General features: G+C 41.1%; 1 protein-coding gene across 2 annotated transcripts in view; it reads left to right on the top strand.

The window, feature by feature from the left end:
- Positions 1-3,423: 3,423 nt before the first annotated feature.
- The window catches only part of LOC128704666 (serine-rich adhesin for platelets-like), a 37,198-nt gene continuing 22,347 nt past the window's right edge, over positions 3,424-18,274 (top strand). The window contains exons 1-6 of one of the 2 annotated variants that reach the window (XM_070079561.1): positions 3,424-3,477; positions 8,085-10,013; positions 11,938-12,029; positions 12,590-12,745; positions 13,291-13,479; positions 16,139-16,346. In XM_070079561.1, the coding sequence (XP_069935662.1) occupies positions 8,117-10,013; positions 11,938-12,029; positions 12,590-12,745; positions 13,291-13,479; positions 16,139-16,346 (2,542 nt within the window). In that variant the 5' untranslated portion in view covers positions 3,424-3,477; positions 8,085-8,116. Of the gene's footprint in view, positions 3,478-8,084; positions 10,014-11,853; positions 12,030-12,589; positions 12,746-13,290; positions 13,480-16,138; positions 16,347-18,274 lie in introns of both variants that reach the window. The other variant, XM_053799798.2, reaches the window with a different exon arrangement.

The raw sequence follows: 18,274 nt of genomic DNA, 5'->3' as shown, positions 1-18,274 counted from the left end.
GGAACACCATGGTGGTGTTACCTGTGTTGTGTCAGAGTACTGGAACACCATGGTGGTGTTGCTTGTGTTGTGTCAGAGTACTGGAACACCATGGTGGTGTTGCTTGTGTTGTGTCAGAGTACTGGAATACTATGGTGGTGTTGCTTGTGTTGTGTCAGAGTACTGGAATACCATGGTGGTGTTGCTTGTGTTGTGTCAGAGTACTGGAATACCATGGTGGTGTTGCTTGTGTTGTGTCAGAGTACTGGAACACCATGGTGGTGTTGCTTGTGTTGTCTCAGAGTACTGGAACACCATGGTGGTGTTGCTTGTGTTGTGTCAGAGTACTGGAACACCATGGTTGTGTTACCTGTGTTGTGTCAGAGTACTGGAACACCATGGTAGTGTTGCTTGTGTTGTGTCAGAGTACTGGAACACCATGGTGGTGTTGCTTGTGTTGTGTCAGAGTACTGGAACACCATGGTGGTGTTGCTTGTGTTGTGTCAGAGTACTGGAACACCATGGTGGTGTTGCTTGTGTTGTGTCAGAGTACTGGAACACCATGGTGGTGTTACCTGTGTTGTGTCAGAGTACTGGAACACCATGGTGGTGTTGCTTGTGTTGTGTCAGAGTACTGGAACACCATGGTGGTGTTGCTTGTGTTGTGTCAGAGTACTGGAACACCATGGTGGTGTTGCTTGTGTTGTGTCAGAGTACTGGAACACCATGGTGGTGTTGCTTGTGTTGTGTCAGAGTACTGGAACACCATGGTGGTGTTACCTGTGTTGTGTCAGAGTACTGGAACACCATGGTGGTGTTGCTTGTGTTGTGTCAGAGTACTGGAACATCATGGTGGTGTTGCTTGTGTTGTGTCAGAGTACTGGAACACCATGGTGGTGTTGCTTGTGTTGTGTCAGAGTACTGGAACACCATGGTGGTGTTGGTTGTGTTGTGTCAGAGTGCTGGAACACCATGGTGGTGTTGCTTGTGTTGTGTCAGAGTACTGGAATACCATGGTGGTGTTGCTTGTGTTGTGTCAGAGTACTGGAACACCATGGTGGTGTTGCTTGTGTTGTGTCAGAGTACTGGAACACCATGGTGGTGTTACCTGTGTTGTGTCAGAGTACTGGAACATCATGGTGGTGTTGCTTGTGTTGTGTCAGAGTACTGGAACACCATGGTGGTGTTGCTTGTGTTGTGTCAGAGTACTGGAATACCATGGTGGTGTTGCTTGTGTTGTGTCAGAGTACTGGAATACCATGGTGGTGTTGCTTGTGTTGTGTCAGAGTACTGGAACACCATGGTGGTGTTGCTTGCGTTGTGTCAGAGTACTGGAATACCATGGTGGTGTTGCTTGTGTTGTGTCAGAGTACTGGAACACCATGGTGGTGTTGCTTGTGTTGTGTCAGAGTACTGGAGCACCATGGTGGTGTTACCTGTGTTGTGTCAGAGTACTGGAACACCATGGTGGTGTTACCTGTGTTGTGTCAGAGTACTGGAACACCATGGTGGTGTTACCTGTGTTGTGTCAGAGTATTGGAACACCATGGTGGTGTTACCTGTGTTGTGTCAGAGTACTGGAACACCATGGTGGTGTTACCTGTGTTGTGTCAGAGTACTGAAACACCATGGTGGTGTTACCTGTGTTGTGTCAGAGTATTGGAACACCATGGTGGTGTTACCTGTGTTGTGTCAGGGTACTGGAACACCATGGTGGTGTTGCTTGTGTTGTCAGAGTACTGGAACACATAGTGGTGTTACCTGTGTTGTGTCAGTGTGCTGGAACACTATGGTGGTGTTACCTGTGTTGTGTCAGTGTGCTGGAACACTATGGTGGTGTTACCTGTGTTGTGTCAGAGTGCTGAAACACTATGGTGGTGTTACTTGTGTTGTGTCAGAGTACTGGAACACCATAGTGGTGTTACCTGTGTTGTGTCAGTACTGGAACACCATGGTGGTGTTACCAGTGTTGCTTCAGAGTACTGGAACACCATGGTGGTGCTACCAGTGTTGCGTCAGAGTACTGGAACACCATGGTGGTGTTACCAGTGTTGCTTCAGAGTACTGGAACACCATGGTGGTGTTACCAGTGTTGTGTCAGAGTGCTGGAACAACATGGTGGTGTTACCTGTGTTGCGTCAGAGTACTGGAACACCATGGTGGTGTTACCTGTGTTGTGTCAGAGTACTGGAACACCATGGTGGTGCTACCAGTGTTGCGTCAGAGTACTGGAACACCATGGTGGTGTTACCAGTGTTGCTTCAGAGTACTGGAACACCATGGTGGTGTTACCAGTGTTGTGTCAGAGTGCTGGAACAACATGGTGGTGTTACCTGTGTTGCGTCAGAGTACTGGAACACCATGGTGGTGTTACCTGTGTTGTGTCAGAGTACTGGAACACCATGGTGGTGTTACCTGTGTTGTGTCAGAGTGCTGGAACAACATGGTGGTGTTACCTGTGTTGCGTCAGAGTACTGGAACACCATGGTGGTGTTACCAGTGTTGCGTCAGAGTGCTGGATGCGACCCACACCAGTTGATTAACACCCAGGTACCTACTTACTGCTAGATGAACATGGACAGCAGGTATCTTAAGGAAACACGCCCAATTTTCTACCCTCGCTGGGAATCGAACCCGGACATTAGCCGTGTGAAGGGAGAGCTATACCCACCAGGCCACGGGGCCACCATGGCCCTGGTAGACAGGGCATAACAGTGACTGTGTAATGAGTAATCAAATAAGTATATTTAGGCACAGGTACACAATTATCATACATAGTGTCGCGTGGCTGGGTTGGTGGCGCACCCAGCTCACACACTGAGGTCCGGGTTTCGATCCCCGGTACGAGTGGAAACATTACGACGTGTTCCCTTAAGACACCTGCTGTCAGTGTTCACCTAGCAGTAAGTAGGTACCTGGGTGTTAGTCACCTTACACCTGCTGTCAGTGTTCACCTAGCAGTAAGTAGGTACCTGGGTGTTAGTCACCTTACACCTGCTGTCAGTGTTCACCAAGCAGTAAGTAGGTACCTGGGTGTTAGTTACCTTACACCTGCTGTCAGTGTTCACCAAGCAGTAAGTAGGTACCTGGGTGTTAGGTGACTGGTGTGGGTGGCATCCTGGGGGACAAAATTAACCCAAGTTGTGGGAAATACTCTACATAACCAGGAACTTTCTATACATCATAGGTGTGAACTATGGTCTGTATAAGTTGTATCATGTACTGCAAGAAATAAACATTATTAATTAAATTATGACCCAAAAAAGGTCAGAAGGGTATAAAATATTTTCGAGAAGTGAGTTAAACTCTCATTTAAACCCACTTTAACCGTGGTTTAATTATCACAACCACAAGAGGTTTATTTTTTTGTGTTTTTGATATATTAAATAAAAGTTATTAAGGGGGAAAAAAAAGACTAGAGGTAAAATATTTTATACTCGTGGTCGCTGAGTTACAAATGACAACAGTAGTGGTCTGGTGATTCCTGTTTTCTCTGTTGTAAGTCTGTTTTACTCTGTTTTAGGTGGTTTTCTTCTGTTGTGCGGGGGTTTGTCTCTGTTGTGGGTGACTTGTGTCCGTTGTGGGTGACTTATTTCTGTTGTAAATGACTTAATTCTGTTGATAAGTGACTGTTTGTTAGTGAGTTTCCTGTTGGTGGTTATTCCTGTTTTAGGTGACTTTTTTCCTGTTGTGGGTGACTTACCTCTGTTGTAAGCAACTTACCTCTGTTGTAAGTGACTTACCTCTGTTGTAAGTGACTTATCTCTGTTGTAAGCAACTTACCTCTGTTGTAAGTGACTTACCTCTGTTGTAAGTGACTTATCTCTGTTGTAAGTGACTTACCTCTGTTGTAAGTGACTTATCTCTGTTGTAAGTGACTTACCTCTGTTGTAAGTGACTAATCTCTGTTGTAAGTGACTTATCTCTGTTGTAAGTGACTTACCTCTGTTGTAAGTGACTTATCTCTGTTGTAAGTGACTTACTTCTGTTGTAAGTGACTTACCTCTGTTGTAAGTGACTTATCTCTGTTGTAAGTGACTTACCTCTGTTGTAAGTGACTTACCTCTGTTGTAAGTGACTTATCTCTGTTGTAAGTGACTTACCTCTGTTGTAAGTGACTTATCTCTGTTGTAAGTGACTTACCTCTGTTGTAAGTGACTTATCTCTGTTGTAAGTGACTTATCTCTGTTGTAAGTGACTTACCTCTGTTGTAAGTGACTTATCTCTGTTGTAAGTGACTTATCTCTGTTGTAAGTGACTTACCTCTGTTGTAAGTGACTTACCTCTGTTGTAAGTGACTTATCTCTGTTGTAAGTGACTTACCTCTGTTGTAAGTGACTTATCTCTGTTGTAAGTGACTTATCTCTGTTGTAAGTGACTTACCTCTGTTGTAAGTGACTTATCTCTGTTGTAAGTGACTTATCTCTGTTGTAAGTGACTTATCTCTGTTGTAAGTGACTTACCTCTGTTGTAAGTGACTTATCTCTGTTGTAAGTGACTTATCTCTGTTGTAAGTGACTTACCTCTGTTGTAAGTGACTTATCTCTGTTGTAAGTGACTTACCTCTGTTGTAAGTGACTTATCTCTGTTGTAAGTGACTTACCTCTGTTGTAAGTGACTTACCTCTGTTGTAAGTGACTTATCTCTGTTGTAAGTGACTTATCTCTGTTGTAAGTGACTTATCTCTGTTGTAAGTGACTTATCTCTGTTGTAAGTGACTTATCTCTGTTGTAAGTGACATAATTCTCTTGATAAATGACAGTTCTATATATGGAAAAGTCACATTTAAATGTTATGTATGTATATATGACCCAGTCAGCGCTATATGGCCCTAGTGGGTTTAGTGCTTCTTTTTAATTATAATATATTACTCAGTACAGTGGACCCCCGGTTCGCGATATTAATCCATTCCTGAGAGCTCATCATAAACCAAAATTATCGGAAACCGAATCAATTTTCCCCATAAGAAATAATGGAAATCAAATTAATCCGTCCAAGACACCCAAAAGTATGAAAAAAAAAATTTTACCACATGAAATATTAAGTTTAATGCAATAGAGTAATTACAATAACAACAAATAACAAAAGAATAATTGACACTTACCTTTATTGAAGATCTGGTGATGATTGATGGGATGGGAGGACGGGAGAGTATGGATGGTGTTCGTGTTTAGAAGGGGAATCCTCTTCCATTAGGACTTGAGGTAGCAAGTCCTTTTCCGGGGCTACTACGTACATTTTTTCGGCACCGAAAATATATTAGGATATGACTGTAGAAGCTCCGTTAAATTTGTTGCTTGCGTTTCAGATAATCCCTCCATTAAAGGGCTAGGATCCTTGAGGAGGACAGAATTTTTCTTAATGTCACTAGGACCAGCTTCAGAGTCACTGGACTTCTGTCGCACAACATGTCTGTCCATAGATACCTGTACCTCTCGTTCCTTTATGACTTTCCTAAAGTGGTTCACAACATTGTCAGTGTACAGGTTGCCAAAACGGCTTGCAATAGCTGTGTTAGGGTGATTGTCATCCATAAAGGTTTGCACTTTAAGCTACATTGCACACATTTCCTTAATCTTTGAAGTAGACAACTTCCTCAATTTCTCTCTCCCCTCCTCCAGAGCAGTTTCCTCAGGTCTGGCCTCTTGCTGTTGAAGATGATCTAGCAGCTCATCAGTGGTTAGTTCTTCATTGTCCTCCTCCACCAGCTCTTCCACATCCTCCCCACTAACCTCCAACCCCAAGGACTTCCCCAATGCCACAATGGATTCCACAACTGGCATAGGATTCTCAGGGTTAGCCTCAAACCCTTCAAAATCCCTTTTGTCTACACATTCTGGCCACAGTTTTTTCCAAGCAGAGTTCAAGGTCCTCTTAGTCACTCCCTCCCAAGCCTTACCTATAAGGTTTACACAAATAAGGATATTAAAGTGATCTCTCCAAAACTCTCTTCGAGTCAGTTGAGTTTCTGAGGTCACTACAAAGCACCTTTCAAACAGAGCTTTTGTGTACAGTTTCTTGAAGTTGGAAATAACCTGCTGGTCCATGGGCTGCAGGAGAGGAGTGGTATTAGGAGGCAAAAATGTCACCTTAATGAAGCTCATGTCCCTAGAAAGTCGCTCTGCCACATCTGAAGGATGACTAGGAGCATTGTCTAATACCAGGAGGTGCTTAAGGTCCAATTTATTTTCCAGGAGGTAATTTTTCACAGTGGGGGCAAATGCATGGTGTAACCAGTCATAGAAAAAGTCCCTAGTGACCCATGCCTTACTGTTTGCCCTCCACAGCACACATAAATTAGCCTTGAGGATATTCTTTTGCCTGAACACTCTGGGAGTTTCAGAGTGATACACCAATAAAGGCTTCACTTTGCAATCACCACTAGCATTAGCACACATCAACAGAGTAAGCCTGTCTTTCATAGGCTTATGTCCTGGGAGTGCCTTTTCCTCCTGAGTAATGTACGTCCTGCTTGGCATTTTCTTCCAAAACAGGCCTGTTTCATCACAATTAAACACTTGTTCAGGTTTCAATCCTTCAGCCTCTATGTACTCCTTGAATTCATGAACATTTTTTTCAGCCACTTTGAGGTCCGAACTGGCAGCCTCACCATGCCTAATCACACTATGTATGCCACTACGATTCTTAAATCTTTCAAACCAACCTTTGCTGGCCTTAAATTCACTCACATCACCACTAGTTGCTGGCAATTTCTTTACCAAATCGTCGTGCAACTTCCTAGCCTTTTCACAAATGATTGCTTGAGAGATGCTATCTCCTGCTATCTGTTTTTCATTTATCCACACCAATAACAGTCTCTTAACATTTTCTAACACTTGCGGTCGCTGTTTCATAATCACAGTTGCACCTTTTGCAAAAACAGCTTCCTTGATTGCCGTTGATGGTTGATTGGGGTTTACTATACAACTTGACCAGCTCCGACACACGCACTCCACTTTCGTACTTTGCAATTATCTCTTTCTTCATTATAACAGTCATTAGCACCCTTGGTCTCGAAGGGTTGGCACTGGGAGCTTTCTTGGGGCCCATGGTGACTTATTTTGCAAAAACAGGCACCAAAAACAGTGATAATATGGATAATATGGAATGTACTGAATGCAGTTTAAAAACTGTAGTGTAAAGCACCCTTCTGGCAAGACAGTGGAGTGAATGATGGTGAAAGTTTTTCTTTTTCGGGCCACCCTGCCTTGGTGGGAATCAGCCAGTGTGATAATAAAATAATAAATAATAACTGAATGTATCTTTAGATGAGCGCACACTGGCTGGCTTGTAAACACTGGCACACACGGGGCAGTTCAGGCCACACGTGGTTTTGTATCGGGAAGCGAGGCAAATTTTCTGCGATATAATGCATCGGTTACCGGATTTATCGGATACCGATAGCATAGCGAACCGGGGGTCCACTGTACATACTTCTTTTTAATCCCTTGAAGGTTACCTGGTGTATACCTGGAGAGGGTTTTGGGGGTCAACGCCCCCGTGGCCTGGTCTGAGACCAGGCCTATTTTATGTAGGTATATTTGCTTAAAAATTAAAGTTAGCTTACCATACCACGGGCGGGGATAGAACCCGTGTTCATCAGAGAGTCTCAAAACTCCAGACCGTCACGTTAGCCACTGGCCACTGATCGCGGGTTCTATCCCCACCCGTTGTATGGTTTGTTTGCAATCGTGTCATTACGATTTCATGAGTCTCGTTAAAGTTAGCTTACCAGTAAGGATTGACTGTTTTATTTCTTTGCATGGTTTACAATGTGTAATTACAATTTTGATTTGGTAAGTACAGTGAACCTCAAAAATCGAACTGCTCCCAACTCAACCAATTATGTAAGTGTATTTTTGTAAGTGCTTTTATAAGTGTATTTTTGAGGGTCTGAAATGGACTAATCTAATTTACATTATTCCTGATGGGAATAAATTCGTTCGGTAGCGACACTTGAACAGCCTTCTGGACCGAAGAAAGTTCTATATTTGAGGTTCCACTGTACATTCAAAGAAAGCCACTATCATGCCAGGGCATTTCGGGTTGTGTGCTCACTACATCGTTTTTGGATGTTTAGCTGCTAATGGTATTTATTTTTTCAGGAAAATGAGAAATCTTTTAGTTGACTTAAAAGATGAATAAAACGTTATTGTTTCTGAACGGACAACCAGTGATTCTCACAAGTGCTGGAACTGATTCACTAATTCAGACTAATGCAGCGCTCACTACGTCACTTGAAGGATCGGCAGGTGTCGCATCGCAAGACGATGAAAAGGGACTGTTTGATCCGCCAGGCACCAAGCATGCTCAACTTTCATCTCCAAAACTGGAAGAAAGTGAGAACCTGCAGGAAAGTTTGAAACCAAACTTTGTGCAAGTTCGAGTGAATGGTAGAGAAGTTCCAGGTTTTATGCTTTCACAGGAGAAAGCTGGAGGTGTACCTAAAATAATAAGTCAGCCTGTAAACCAGAAGGTAGAGTATGGTTTACTCTCTCCAGGAAAAACTGCTAATGGCGATGGATCGGAGAAAGGAAATGCAGTTGAATCGGGAGGTTTCTTGCAATTTCACAGTGCGCCAGTGCAACGAGGGATTGCAAAAGACTCTAATTTTGCCGATGTTAGCGAGGAGAGTTGTGGGAGCGATGTGTTTGCACTAGCAACTAACAATGAACTTTTACGCACTCAGGTAGAGGGCAGTAGTCAGGAGATAGGCTCAGTAGAAAGCCTTCAGAATCTTGTGAGACTTCCTATAGTTCCAAACCATATTCAAGTCGATGCACAAAATTTAAATATTTCTGTCGATCATGGTCAGATAATGCACGTTGGTGTGGGGACAAATGACAGTCATATTCACTCAAGAAATATGTCTACAATAGTAGCTATTATCCAAGGTGAAGATGGTAGTACTCAAACAATCGAGCTCTCACCTGAAGAAGCTTGTAAGCTGAACCTCCCTCAGTTACTGGACAATAATGTTGCTACTGAGCAACACTCTGTTACCTCTCCAGCTGAGAAAGTTGAGGAATTATCCGCTGGTCATCCACACCTTCCAACTGATCAAACAAGCCAATTAAAAGAGGTTGAAAGGAGCCCTGAAGGCTCAGATGGAAGTTGTACATCAATTTTTACGGGAGAGGACGGAACTGACGGGATAGGCGGGAATGACGCCTGTGATGTTTCAGCAGGTGATGCAGATGTTAGTTTAGGTCCCTTCCTCTTGATCCCCGAATATAATGCTGATGGCACTATCTCAATGCTCCAGATACGAGGGTCAGAGCCTGAGGTTAAAAGCGAAGTTTCAGCTGCCGAACCCCTCAGTACAAATTCCGTTTCATTAAGTGATTCTCAGCTTCACCATGCTCGAGAGAGTAATGGAAAAAGCTTACTCTCCTTTCCGCATACTGGTCAGAATGTACAGAAAATAAGTTTGCCTGTAAATAGTACTCACCCATCCAAGGCACATAATAAGGCTAAGCACACTGACTGGAAGACTGCATCTTCAAAATCAGCCCCTAAAGTTCCTGGAAGTATTTACCTTAGAGATATAGCCAAGAGGACAAAATTTAGGAATTTAACTTCATTCTTGGATACAAAGCCAGTTCACGAAGACTGTGAAGTGTTGCAAGAAAGTCCTGATATAGAAATAGTGGAGTCATCCAGTACTTTCAATACATCGATAGCAGGGCTATCAGGCACAGCAACTGCATCACCTCAGCCGTTGGTACTGGCTTCATCTAGTGAGTTCACCTTGGGTTCCGGTAACCATCTGTTGACTCGGTCACCATTTATGACTGGAAAAAAGGTGTCATCCCAATTGAATATAAAAGATATACCATTCCACATGTCACATCTTCCCTCCTCTGCCTCCCTTCTGCACCGTGATGCTACAGCTAAGCTACACCAAGTATCAACATCGTGTGGTGACCGACCTCTGACCATTAAAGTTAGCACTGGGCCTATTTGTGCTACTACCTCCAAACTCCAAACCGCAGTTCCATCCACTACACCCGTTCCCTCCATCAAGTGTGCAGGTATGATAATTGGTTAAGAAAAACACTGTAAAGGTGTTTCTCGACTTACGATGTTTCGACTTATGATATTTTGACTTAATGTTGGTGCAAAAGCAATTACTTTGAAGATGAACATTAAAATGGTATAAAATACCGACAGATTGTTAGGTAAGACACATATGCAACAGTTAGGTATCTTTATTTCGAAATAAAGATACCTAACTGTTGCATATGTGTCTTACCTACTTTGAAGATGAGACTTAAGATAATTACCCAGCATGACGGTGGAAAGTTCGTAACTTGTGTTGCTTTATTACTTTCAATACTGGTATTTAGTTGCATCAGTTATTTATTTACTTATTCAGTAACATTTATATACTTATTTATTTATCATATTCATATTTAGCTTATGATATTTATGATGGGTTTGTCAGAACATAAACCCATTGTAAGTCGAAGAGCACCTGTACGTATAAATCCTTAAATTAAGAGTCAGAGTCCAATCTAAATTCTACCCTAGTACATTTTTTTTAAGATTTAGGCCTATTTTGTGTTCTTTATTTGAGGTCCTATCCACTCATGTGTTTATCTCTTTAGTCAATATAAATATCTGTGCTAAGTAATAGTCAGTGATACATAAATACCCAGGACATAGGAGAATGAAAATTATGATGATGTTTTGGGCCTACTAGGACCATTAACTAGACATTCATTTAACTAGTAAACGGTCCAGGTTGTACCAAAACGTTGTAATAAGTATCTCCTGCTATGTGCCGGTTATTGGTGTATTGTTCCAGTCACGGTATTGTGTCTTGTTATTCTTTATGTTGTCAGTGATAAATGTAGCAAGATTGCCACTACATTACTACTACTATTGCTACTACCACTACTATTGCCTCCTTTCACTGCCATTTCTATCTCTTGTGCCACTAAACTACTCTCTCTTTACTTTCTACTACCATTACTACTTCTACTACTACTACTACTACCATTACAAACATTACCACTACTACTTGTTCTTCCTCTCTTGGTCCTATCCCTGTGTCCCCTCACCCATATACATGTATACTGGCTCCTTCACTCTCTTGTATTACTGTCACTTACAAATTATTCAAGTTGAATCTAAACATTATAAGCTTCACAGATAACCCGCATATAAAAGAGAGAAGCTTACGACGACGTTTCGGTCCGACTTGGACCATTTACAAAGTCACACTAACCAGAAGTGGAGCAGGACGACTGAAATGTCGTCGTAAGCTTCTCTCTTTTTATGTGCGGGTTATTTGTGTATCGTTCCAGTCATGGTATTGTGCCTTTTTTTGTTATTATAAGCTTCCCTTGCATATGTGGGATTATTTGTGTAAACATTTATTGAAAATGATATACAGTATATACTGTGTATAATAAATCTGATAAGAGACCTTGACATAACAGAATTCTGAAACTACAACCAATTTCCACCGTGTAAATTGCACTTGTAAATCACTTAATCTCTATTGCAATATGTCTTACAATGCCTGCTCTTTAAAGGAGGGGTTTGGAATATTTGCTGTTTTAGAGGGACATCCAAACTGTCGTACCCGTGTTCCTTTGACAAGACAGTGATAGAGTGAGTGATGATGAAAGTGTTTTTTTTTTTAGGTCACCCTGCTTTGGTGGGAAATGGCCAATGTGTCAGTAAAAAAAAATTATTTCCTTAATCATTTACTTGTAACATTTTGGTAATTTACATATAATCTATTTGTATTAAAGAATGAAAAGGCACACTTGCACATAGGAGACCCTTATGTGCGAGTTATTCGTGTATCCATTTGCGTTCCTTCCTTCTGAAGTGTGCTCTTTGATCTATATTTCCTTACAGAGGCTACAGAAGCATTAAACAGCCTTAATCAGTCAAATTCAGACTCTCCCAGCTTGACATCTATAGTGTATTGTTCATCAGTAGGAGATGAAACTCCATTCACCGTACATCTGCCAGGTGGAGACAATACCAAGCCTCTTGGCTCCAGTGAGAACCCGATACAGCTTGTGCAGCAGGTAAGTTACGTGAATTCATTCTGGTAAACCACAGCACAAAATTTTTGCATTTTGAGATCTCAGCATAATATTTACACTACATACCCACACACTGCTCGCCAACATGATTTCTCCACCTGCCTCCTCCTTCCTGCAATGCTTGAAACCCATGTCTCATGCTTATAAAATTGTTCGTACAGGTATATCAACTTTCCAGACCTTTGGTTCCAAAGCCTTTCCGGATTACTGATTTTTCCGCCTTTAGAAAGCACAGTATTCCTTGGTCTTGGGGTTGAATAAGTGACGTACAGTTTGGTGCTAAATACACTGCCATGGGAATTTCAGGTTCCTGCTTGTAAATGTGCATGATTCTGGACCATCAGCGGCCGGAAAATTGATGTTGTACCTGTGCTACTGTACTCTGGTAGGGTTCACTTTGGGGTGTCCCATAGCTGGGTTGGTAGCTCACTCAGCTCACACATTGAGTCTTGTCTCTGTGTTACAGAATTACTTTCATTGGATGATCCTACATATGCACAAAAGCAAAGATTTATTAATTTTTTATTTTTTTTTTGTCGTAGGGCAACACGTTTCAGGCTTTGCAACCCGTTCAGGAGAGACAACTAGAACAGATCACAACATTGTTGCAGCAGCGTCGCATCACTGCTCCCCCCACCACCCACCACGACCATCACGAGATATATGATCCCAAGACTAATATGAAAATAGTCTATAAGGTATTGTGTATCCTTTATGTGTTTCTCCTGTGTTTATTATACATAATTCCATGTCTCTTTTGTTGCTTGTATGCCTTTCTACTATCAAAGTCGGACTTATCTATGTAGTTACTTATTCTTTTGTTATTTAATGTAACTTTTTTACTTAGGTGAATTCAGCTGCATATTGTTTTTTTTAATTAGTATATGTTAGTAGTACCTTGTATTTCTCACTGCCTGTTTTCTTATGCTGCTGCTCATCTACCTCTGTGTACTGTCTTCACTATTCCTTCTTATCAGTTTCCATTCCTCCTGGTTTTCCTCCCTCTCTCCTGATCTTCCTTCCTCCCTCTCTCCTGGTCTTCCTTCCTCCCTCTCTCCTGATCTTCCTTCCTCCCTCTCTCCTGGTCTTCCTTCCTCCCTCTCTCCTGGTCTTCCTCCCTCTTTCTCCTAGTCTTCCCCCCTCCCTCTCTCCTGGTCTCCTGTCTCATGCATACATTCCTTTCTTCTATACTGTATGCCCAAGCGAGTTGAATGTGTCTTTTTAAGTGGCATCATGGTTTCAGGTTGTCTTCCCCGAGGACATCATGGAAGTGGACGATGACGACGAGGACGACGAGGAGAGCAAGGATGGGAATCTCACCTGGGAGGGCAGATTGGGGTTGCTGAACGACAAGAAAAAAGGGAGAAAGTCGAAGGAGTGGAAGAAAGTGAAGCTGAATGAAGAGGAGGAGGAGGTCGATATTGAAATGCTGGTACGGTTCAGACGAACTGTCTTCTCAGAAACTGCGACACATTTATTATATTCCACAATTTCTTCTTTAATTGGTCGATATTGAAATGTTGGTATGGTTCAGATAAACTTTCTTCTCAGAAATTTTGATACATCTATGCAAGACAACCACTTTGAAAAAAATAATGTGAGAAATCATGTACGCACTTTGAAGTTCACTTTTTTCACAGTGGTTGTTTTGCATATTGTGATATCACCTGTTTACTGTGATCTTATTGCGTATTTATTATATTCCACAATTTTTTTTATTATTGGTCTTCAATGTTTTTGTTCTTAATGCAAAATAAAGGGTGCATTCCTACATGCTTAACATTGTCATCACCACTACAGGAAGAATACAAGTCGTAACACCATTGCAGCAACGTATCATATGCCTTCACATACAAATAAAACCAGACTGCATTTTGGTTTACCCATTGTGGTCAACTTAGGACTCAGAGTAGTATATGCTCCTTGACTTACGATGGTTTGACTTAAGATATTTCCACTTTACAATGGTGCGATTTACTGTAAACCATTTTTTTAATAAACTAGTAAGTACTTATTCGTTTACTTTTCGATAGTGCTCTTTAGTTCATTACAGTAATTATTTGTTTATTTACTTATTTCAATATTTATTTATTGTATATTCATATTCGACTCAGGATATTTCGATTTTACGATTGTGCTATGGTAAACCTCATTCAGTACTGTTCATTTATTGATAGGATAAATTTCTTTCAATAAACCAGCTGTATCCCACCGAGGCGGGGTGGCCTGAAAAGAAAAACAAAAGTTTCTCTTCTTAAATTTAGTAATTTATACAGGAGAAGGGGTTTATAGAATAAACTTGTATTCATTTATTTACTTGTCAGTACATCTATTCAGTTACAGTAATTATTTGTTTATTTACTTATTCAGCGTCAGTAGTTATTTACGTATATACAGGTACCACTGTACTTATTTAGTATATACTGTATTCATATTCAGCTTACAATGGTTCGTTGGAACGTAACCCCATCATAAGTCGAGGAGCATCTGTATGTTACAGTAAATCATTATACATGAGACACTTGTGCAACATTTGGGTATCTTTTTCCTGGAAATGTTTCACCAATCAGTAGCTTCTTCGGTCCTATGCAGATGAAGTTGGAAGGTGAGGAGTTTGAGGTAATCAGTCCCCCAGCCTGGACTGAGCACACGGACTCTAGGCTAAAGGACTGAGTGCCCTTTTAAACAAATACAGTGGACCCTCGACCAACGATATTAATCCGTTCCTGAGAGCTCATTGTTAGTCAAAATTATTGTTAGTCGAGTTAATTTTCCCCATAAGGAATAATGGAAATCAAATTAATCCGTTCCTGACACCCCAAAGTATTGAAAAAAAAAAAATTTTACCACATGAAATATTAATTTTAATACACACAAACTGAAGAAGACATGAACAATTACATGACACTTACCTTTATTGAAGATCTGGTGATGATTGATGGGATGGGAGGAGGGGAGAGTATGGATGGTGTTAGTGTTTAGAAGGGAATCCCCTTCCGTTAGGACTTGAGGTGTCAAGTCCTTTTCCGGGGTTACTTCCTTTATTCTTTTAATGCCACTAGGATCAGCTTGAGAGTCACTGGACCTCTGTCACACAACATATCTGTCCATAGAGGCCTGTACCTCCCATTCCTTTATGACTTTCCTAAAGTGTTTCACAACATTGTCAGTGTACAGGTTGCCAACACAGCTTGCAGTAGCTGCGTCAGGGTGATTTCCATCAAAAAAGGTTATCACACTATGTATGCCACTACGATTCTTAAATCTCTCAAACCAACCTTTGCTGGCCTTAAATTCACTCACATCACCACTAGTTGCTGGCATTTTTCTAATTAAATCCTCATGCAACTTCCTAGCCTTTTCACATACGATCGCTTGAGAGATGCTATCTCCTGCTACCTGTTTTTCATTTATCCACACCAATAACAGTCTCTCAACATCTTCTATCAGTTGCGATCTCAGTTTTGAAAACATAGTTGCACCTTTGGCAAGAACAGCTTCCTTGATTGCCGTTTTCTTGGCCACAGTAGTAGCGATGGTTGATAGGGGTTTTGTGTACAACCTGGCCAGCTCGGAGACACACACTCCACTTTCATATTTAGCAAGCAATGATCTCTTTCTTCATATCCATAGTAATTCTCACCCTTTTTGCTGTAGGGTTGGCACTAGAAGCTTTTTTGGGGCCCATGGTGACTTATTTTGCAGGTGCAATCACTAAAAACGCTGTGATAATATGAAATGTTCCGATTGTATGTTTGGATGGGACCGCGGTGACTGGCTGGCTTGTAAACACTGGCCACAAGTGGACGCGTCAGACGGAACAAATCGTGTTGGTCGAGTTTTTTAGTGCTAGTCGAGACAAAATTTTTGCTTTAAAATGTATCGCTAGTCGGATTTAATGTTAGACGATGCCATCGTTGGTCGAGGGTCCACTGTATTCTATAGTAGAGAGGAAATACTGGTATATATACTTTACTGCCCAGTAAAACAAATGAGAAAGTTACCCAGTGAAATGTTTCTAAATGTCTAGCCTCAGATTTTTAATTAGTTATTTTTTATATAAATATTCTACAAGCTTCATTTCTTCCTAGGATGAAACCGAAGAGAGAAACAAACAAATTAATCGCACTCGCTCGGGTCGTATATCAAGACCACCTCGTCATATGATGAAGGATTTCAAGCACCTTCATCCTATTAATTTCAAGAACGACAATAAAGACAAGGACTCCCCCGGTGTTGGCTACTCGGACTATGATGACCACCATCACATTGACCCTGACGACAAACTACCCGAGCCAGGTGCAGTAATTAATTAGTAGCTGCATGCCTCTGGCAAGACAGTGATAGTGTGAATGATGGCGAAAGCGTTTCTTTGACAGGTCACCCTGCCTTGGTGGGAGACGGCCAGTGTGATAAAAAAAAAGTATTTAGTATATAACGAAGGGCAGTTGCACCATTCTCCGTAATTACACAATTCTCCCTAAGTTGTGTGCCATAAAAGGCAACTAAAATGCCAGGAGCAACGGAGGCTAGTAACCCCTTCTGTATAAACTACAAAACAAAAAGAAAAGCTTATATTTTTCTTTTTAGGTCACCCTGCCTCTGTGGGAGACAGCCAGTGCATTAAGAACAAAATTCTCTCCATACACTAATGTTTCAGCATATATTAACCCGTAAACGGTCCAAACGTATATATACGTTTTTTCAACATTTGAAAGGATGTAAAAAAAGTAGATCTTCTTTTTGTTTTTTTACATTTGAAAATGTGTAAAAAAAACTTTGATCTACTTTTTTTTTGTTATTGAAAATATGTAAAAAAAACGTAGATCTACTTTTGTAGCGCTACACATGTGAACGTAGATCTGCTTGGACCGTTTACGGGTTAACATACAGTATTTCTACTTCGGTTACATGATAACTATGAATTTAGGGAATTTTTGGGTGTAATATAGGTACATGTTACTTGCAATTTAGGTCACTGGTGTACTACCCATGAGGACGTCTTTGAGTATTTGTACATTGGTACTGCTGTGAGGATACCTTGAGTATTAGTACACTAGTGTGCCATTTGTACTAACTTTTTTCTAGTATAGTATAGATCCTTTTGCCATGTTTCTTGTTTAGATTCAAAGCTATTGGAGTAAAGTTGAGTGCATTCCAAACACAAGTAATTAGCAATTCTTTGTCTATTCTTTATTATTTTTAGTCTTCCTTTATTTAGCTAGATAATTAGTCACTTCTTTTGTGAGATGTATATTGTATTTTCTGGTATATGAGGTGAAAGTGTTGAATGATGATGAAAGTATTTTCTTTTTGGGGATTTTCTTTCTTTTAGGGTCACCCTGCCTCGGTGGGTCACCCTGCCTCGGTGGGTCACCCTGCCTCGGTGGGTCACCCTGCCTCGGTGGGTCACCCTGCCTCGGTGGGTCACCCTGCCTCGGTGGGAGACGGCCGACTTGTTGAAAAAAAAAAATAATGAGGCATCCCAATTTTGGCAGGTATATTCTGGGAAAAAATAAAGTACTTTCTAGGCCTGGTGATTGAAAGTGAGTGTTAGGTAGATTTTGTTAATCCATCACTGCCAACATGAGCACCATCAAACGTGGTGATGGTGGTAATCCGGTAATCATATTCGTCCTTAGATTTTGATACTGCTTTGTATGCTACGTCATGCCCCTCTTAATGAAACAAATAGTGTAAGTTAAACAGTTTAACCATTTCAAGGTCTCTCCTGTATTATTATTATTATAATAAAAAAAGAAGCGCTAAGCCACAAGGATGTCTCTCCTGTAGATCTACGGCTTTGAAGCCGGGGTCCAAGCCATAGATCTACACCATGAGCTTAGTTCACTCAGATAACCTGTGAGTGGTAAATTTGGGCCTAGATATGAGAGAATACATCTGTATGGTAAATGTGTACCACATAAAACAAATCCTGCAGCACACAGTGCATGAGAGAAAAAACTCCGACTGTAATTCTAGATTAAAACAGTGACTTTGTGGTGTTTTTTCCAATGTTTTTATAGTTGTATTCATGATTTCTTGGTCTCATTTGATAGAATGAAAGATATATTACAAAAATAGAGATGATTTTGATTGGTTTTAGTACTGGAAATAGCTTGAAACTGAGCTCAAAGTAGCAGAAATGCTAAATTTTTGCCGATGTTCAAGAGTAAACAAATGACGTCACAAGTCTGATATGCGTCAGCTGGTGGGTCTAATATACA

The sequence above is a fragment of the Cherax quadricarinatus genome, chromosome 100 (genome assembly GCF_038502225.1).
Source record: "Cherax quadricarinatus isolate ZL_2023a chromosome 100, ASM3850222v1, whole genome shotgun sequence".
Taxonomy (NCBI): domain Eukaryota; kingdom Metazoa; phylum Arthropoda; class Malacostraca; order Decapoda; family Parastacidae; genus Cherax; species Cherax quadricarinatus.
This window is presented reverse-complemented; position numbering and strand designations above follow the sequence as displayed.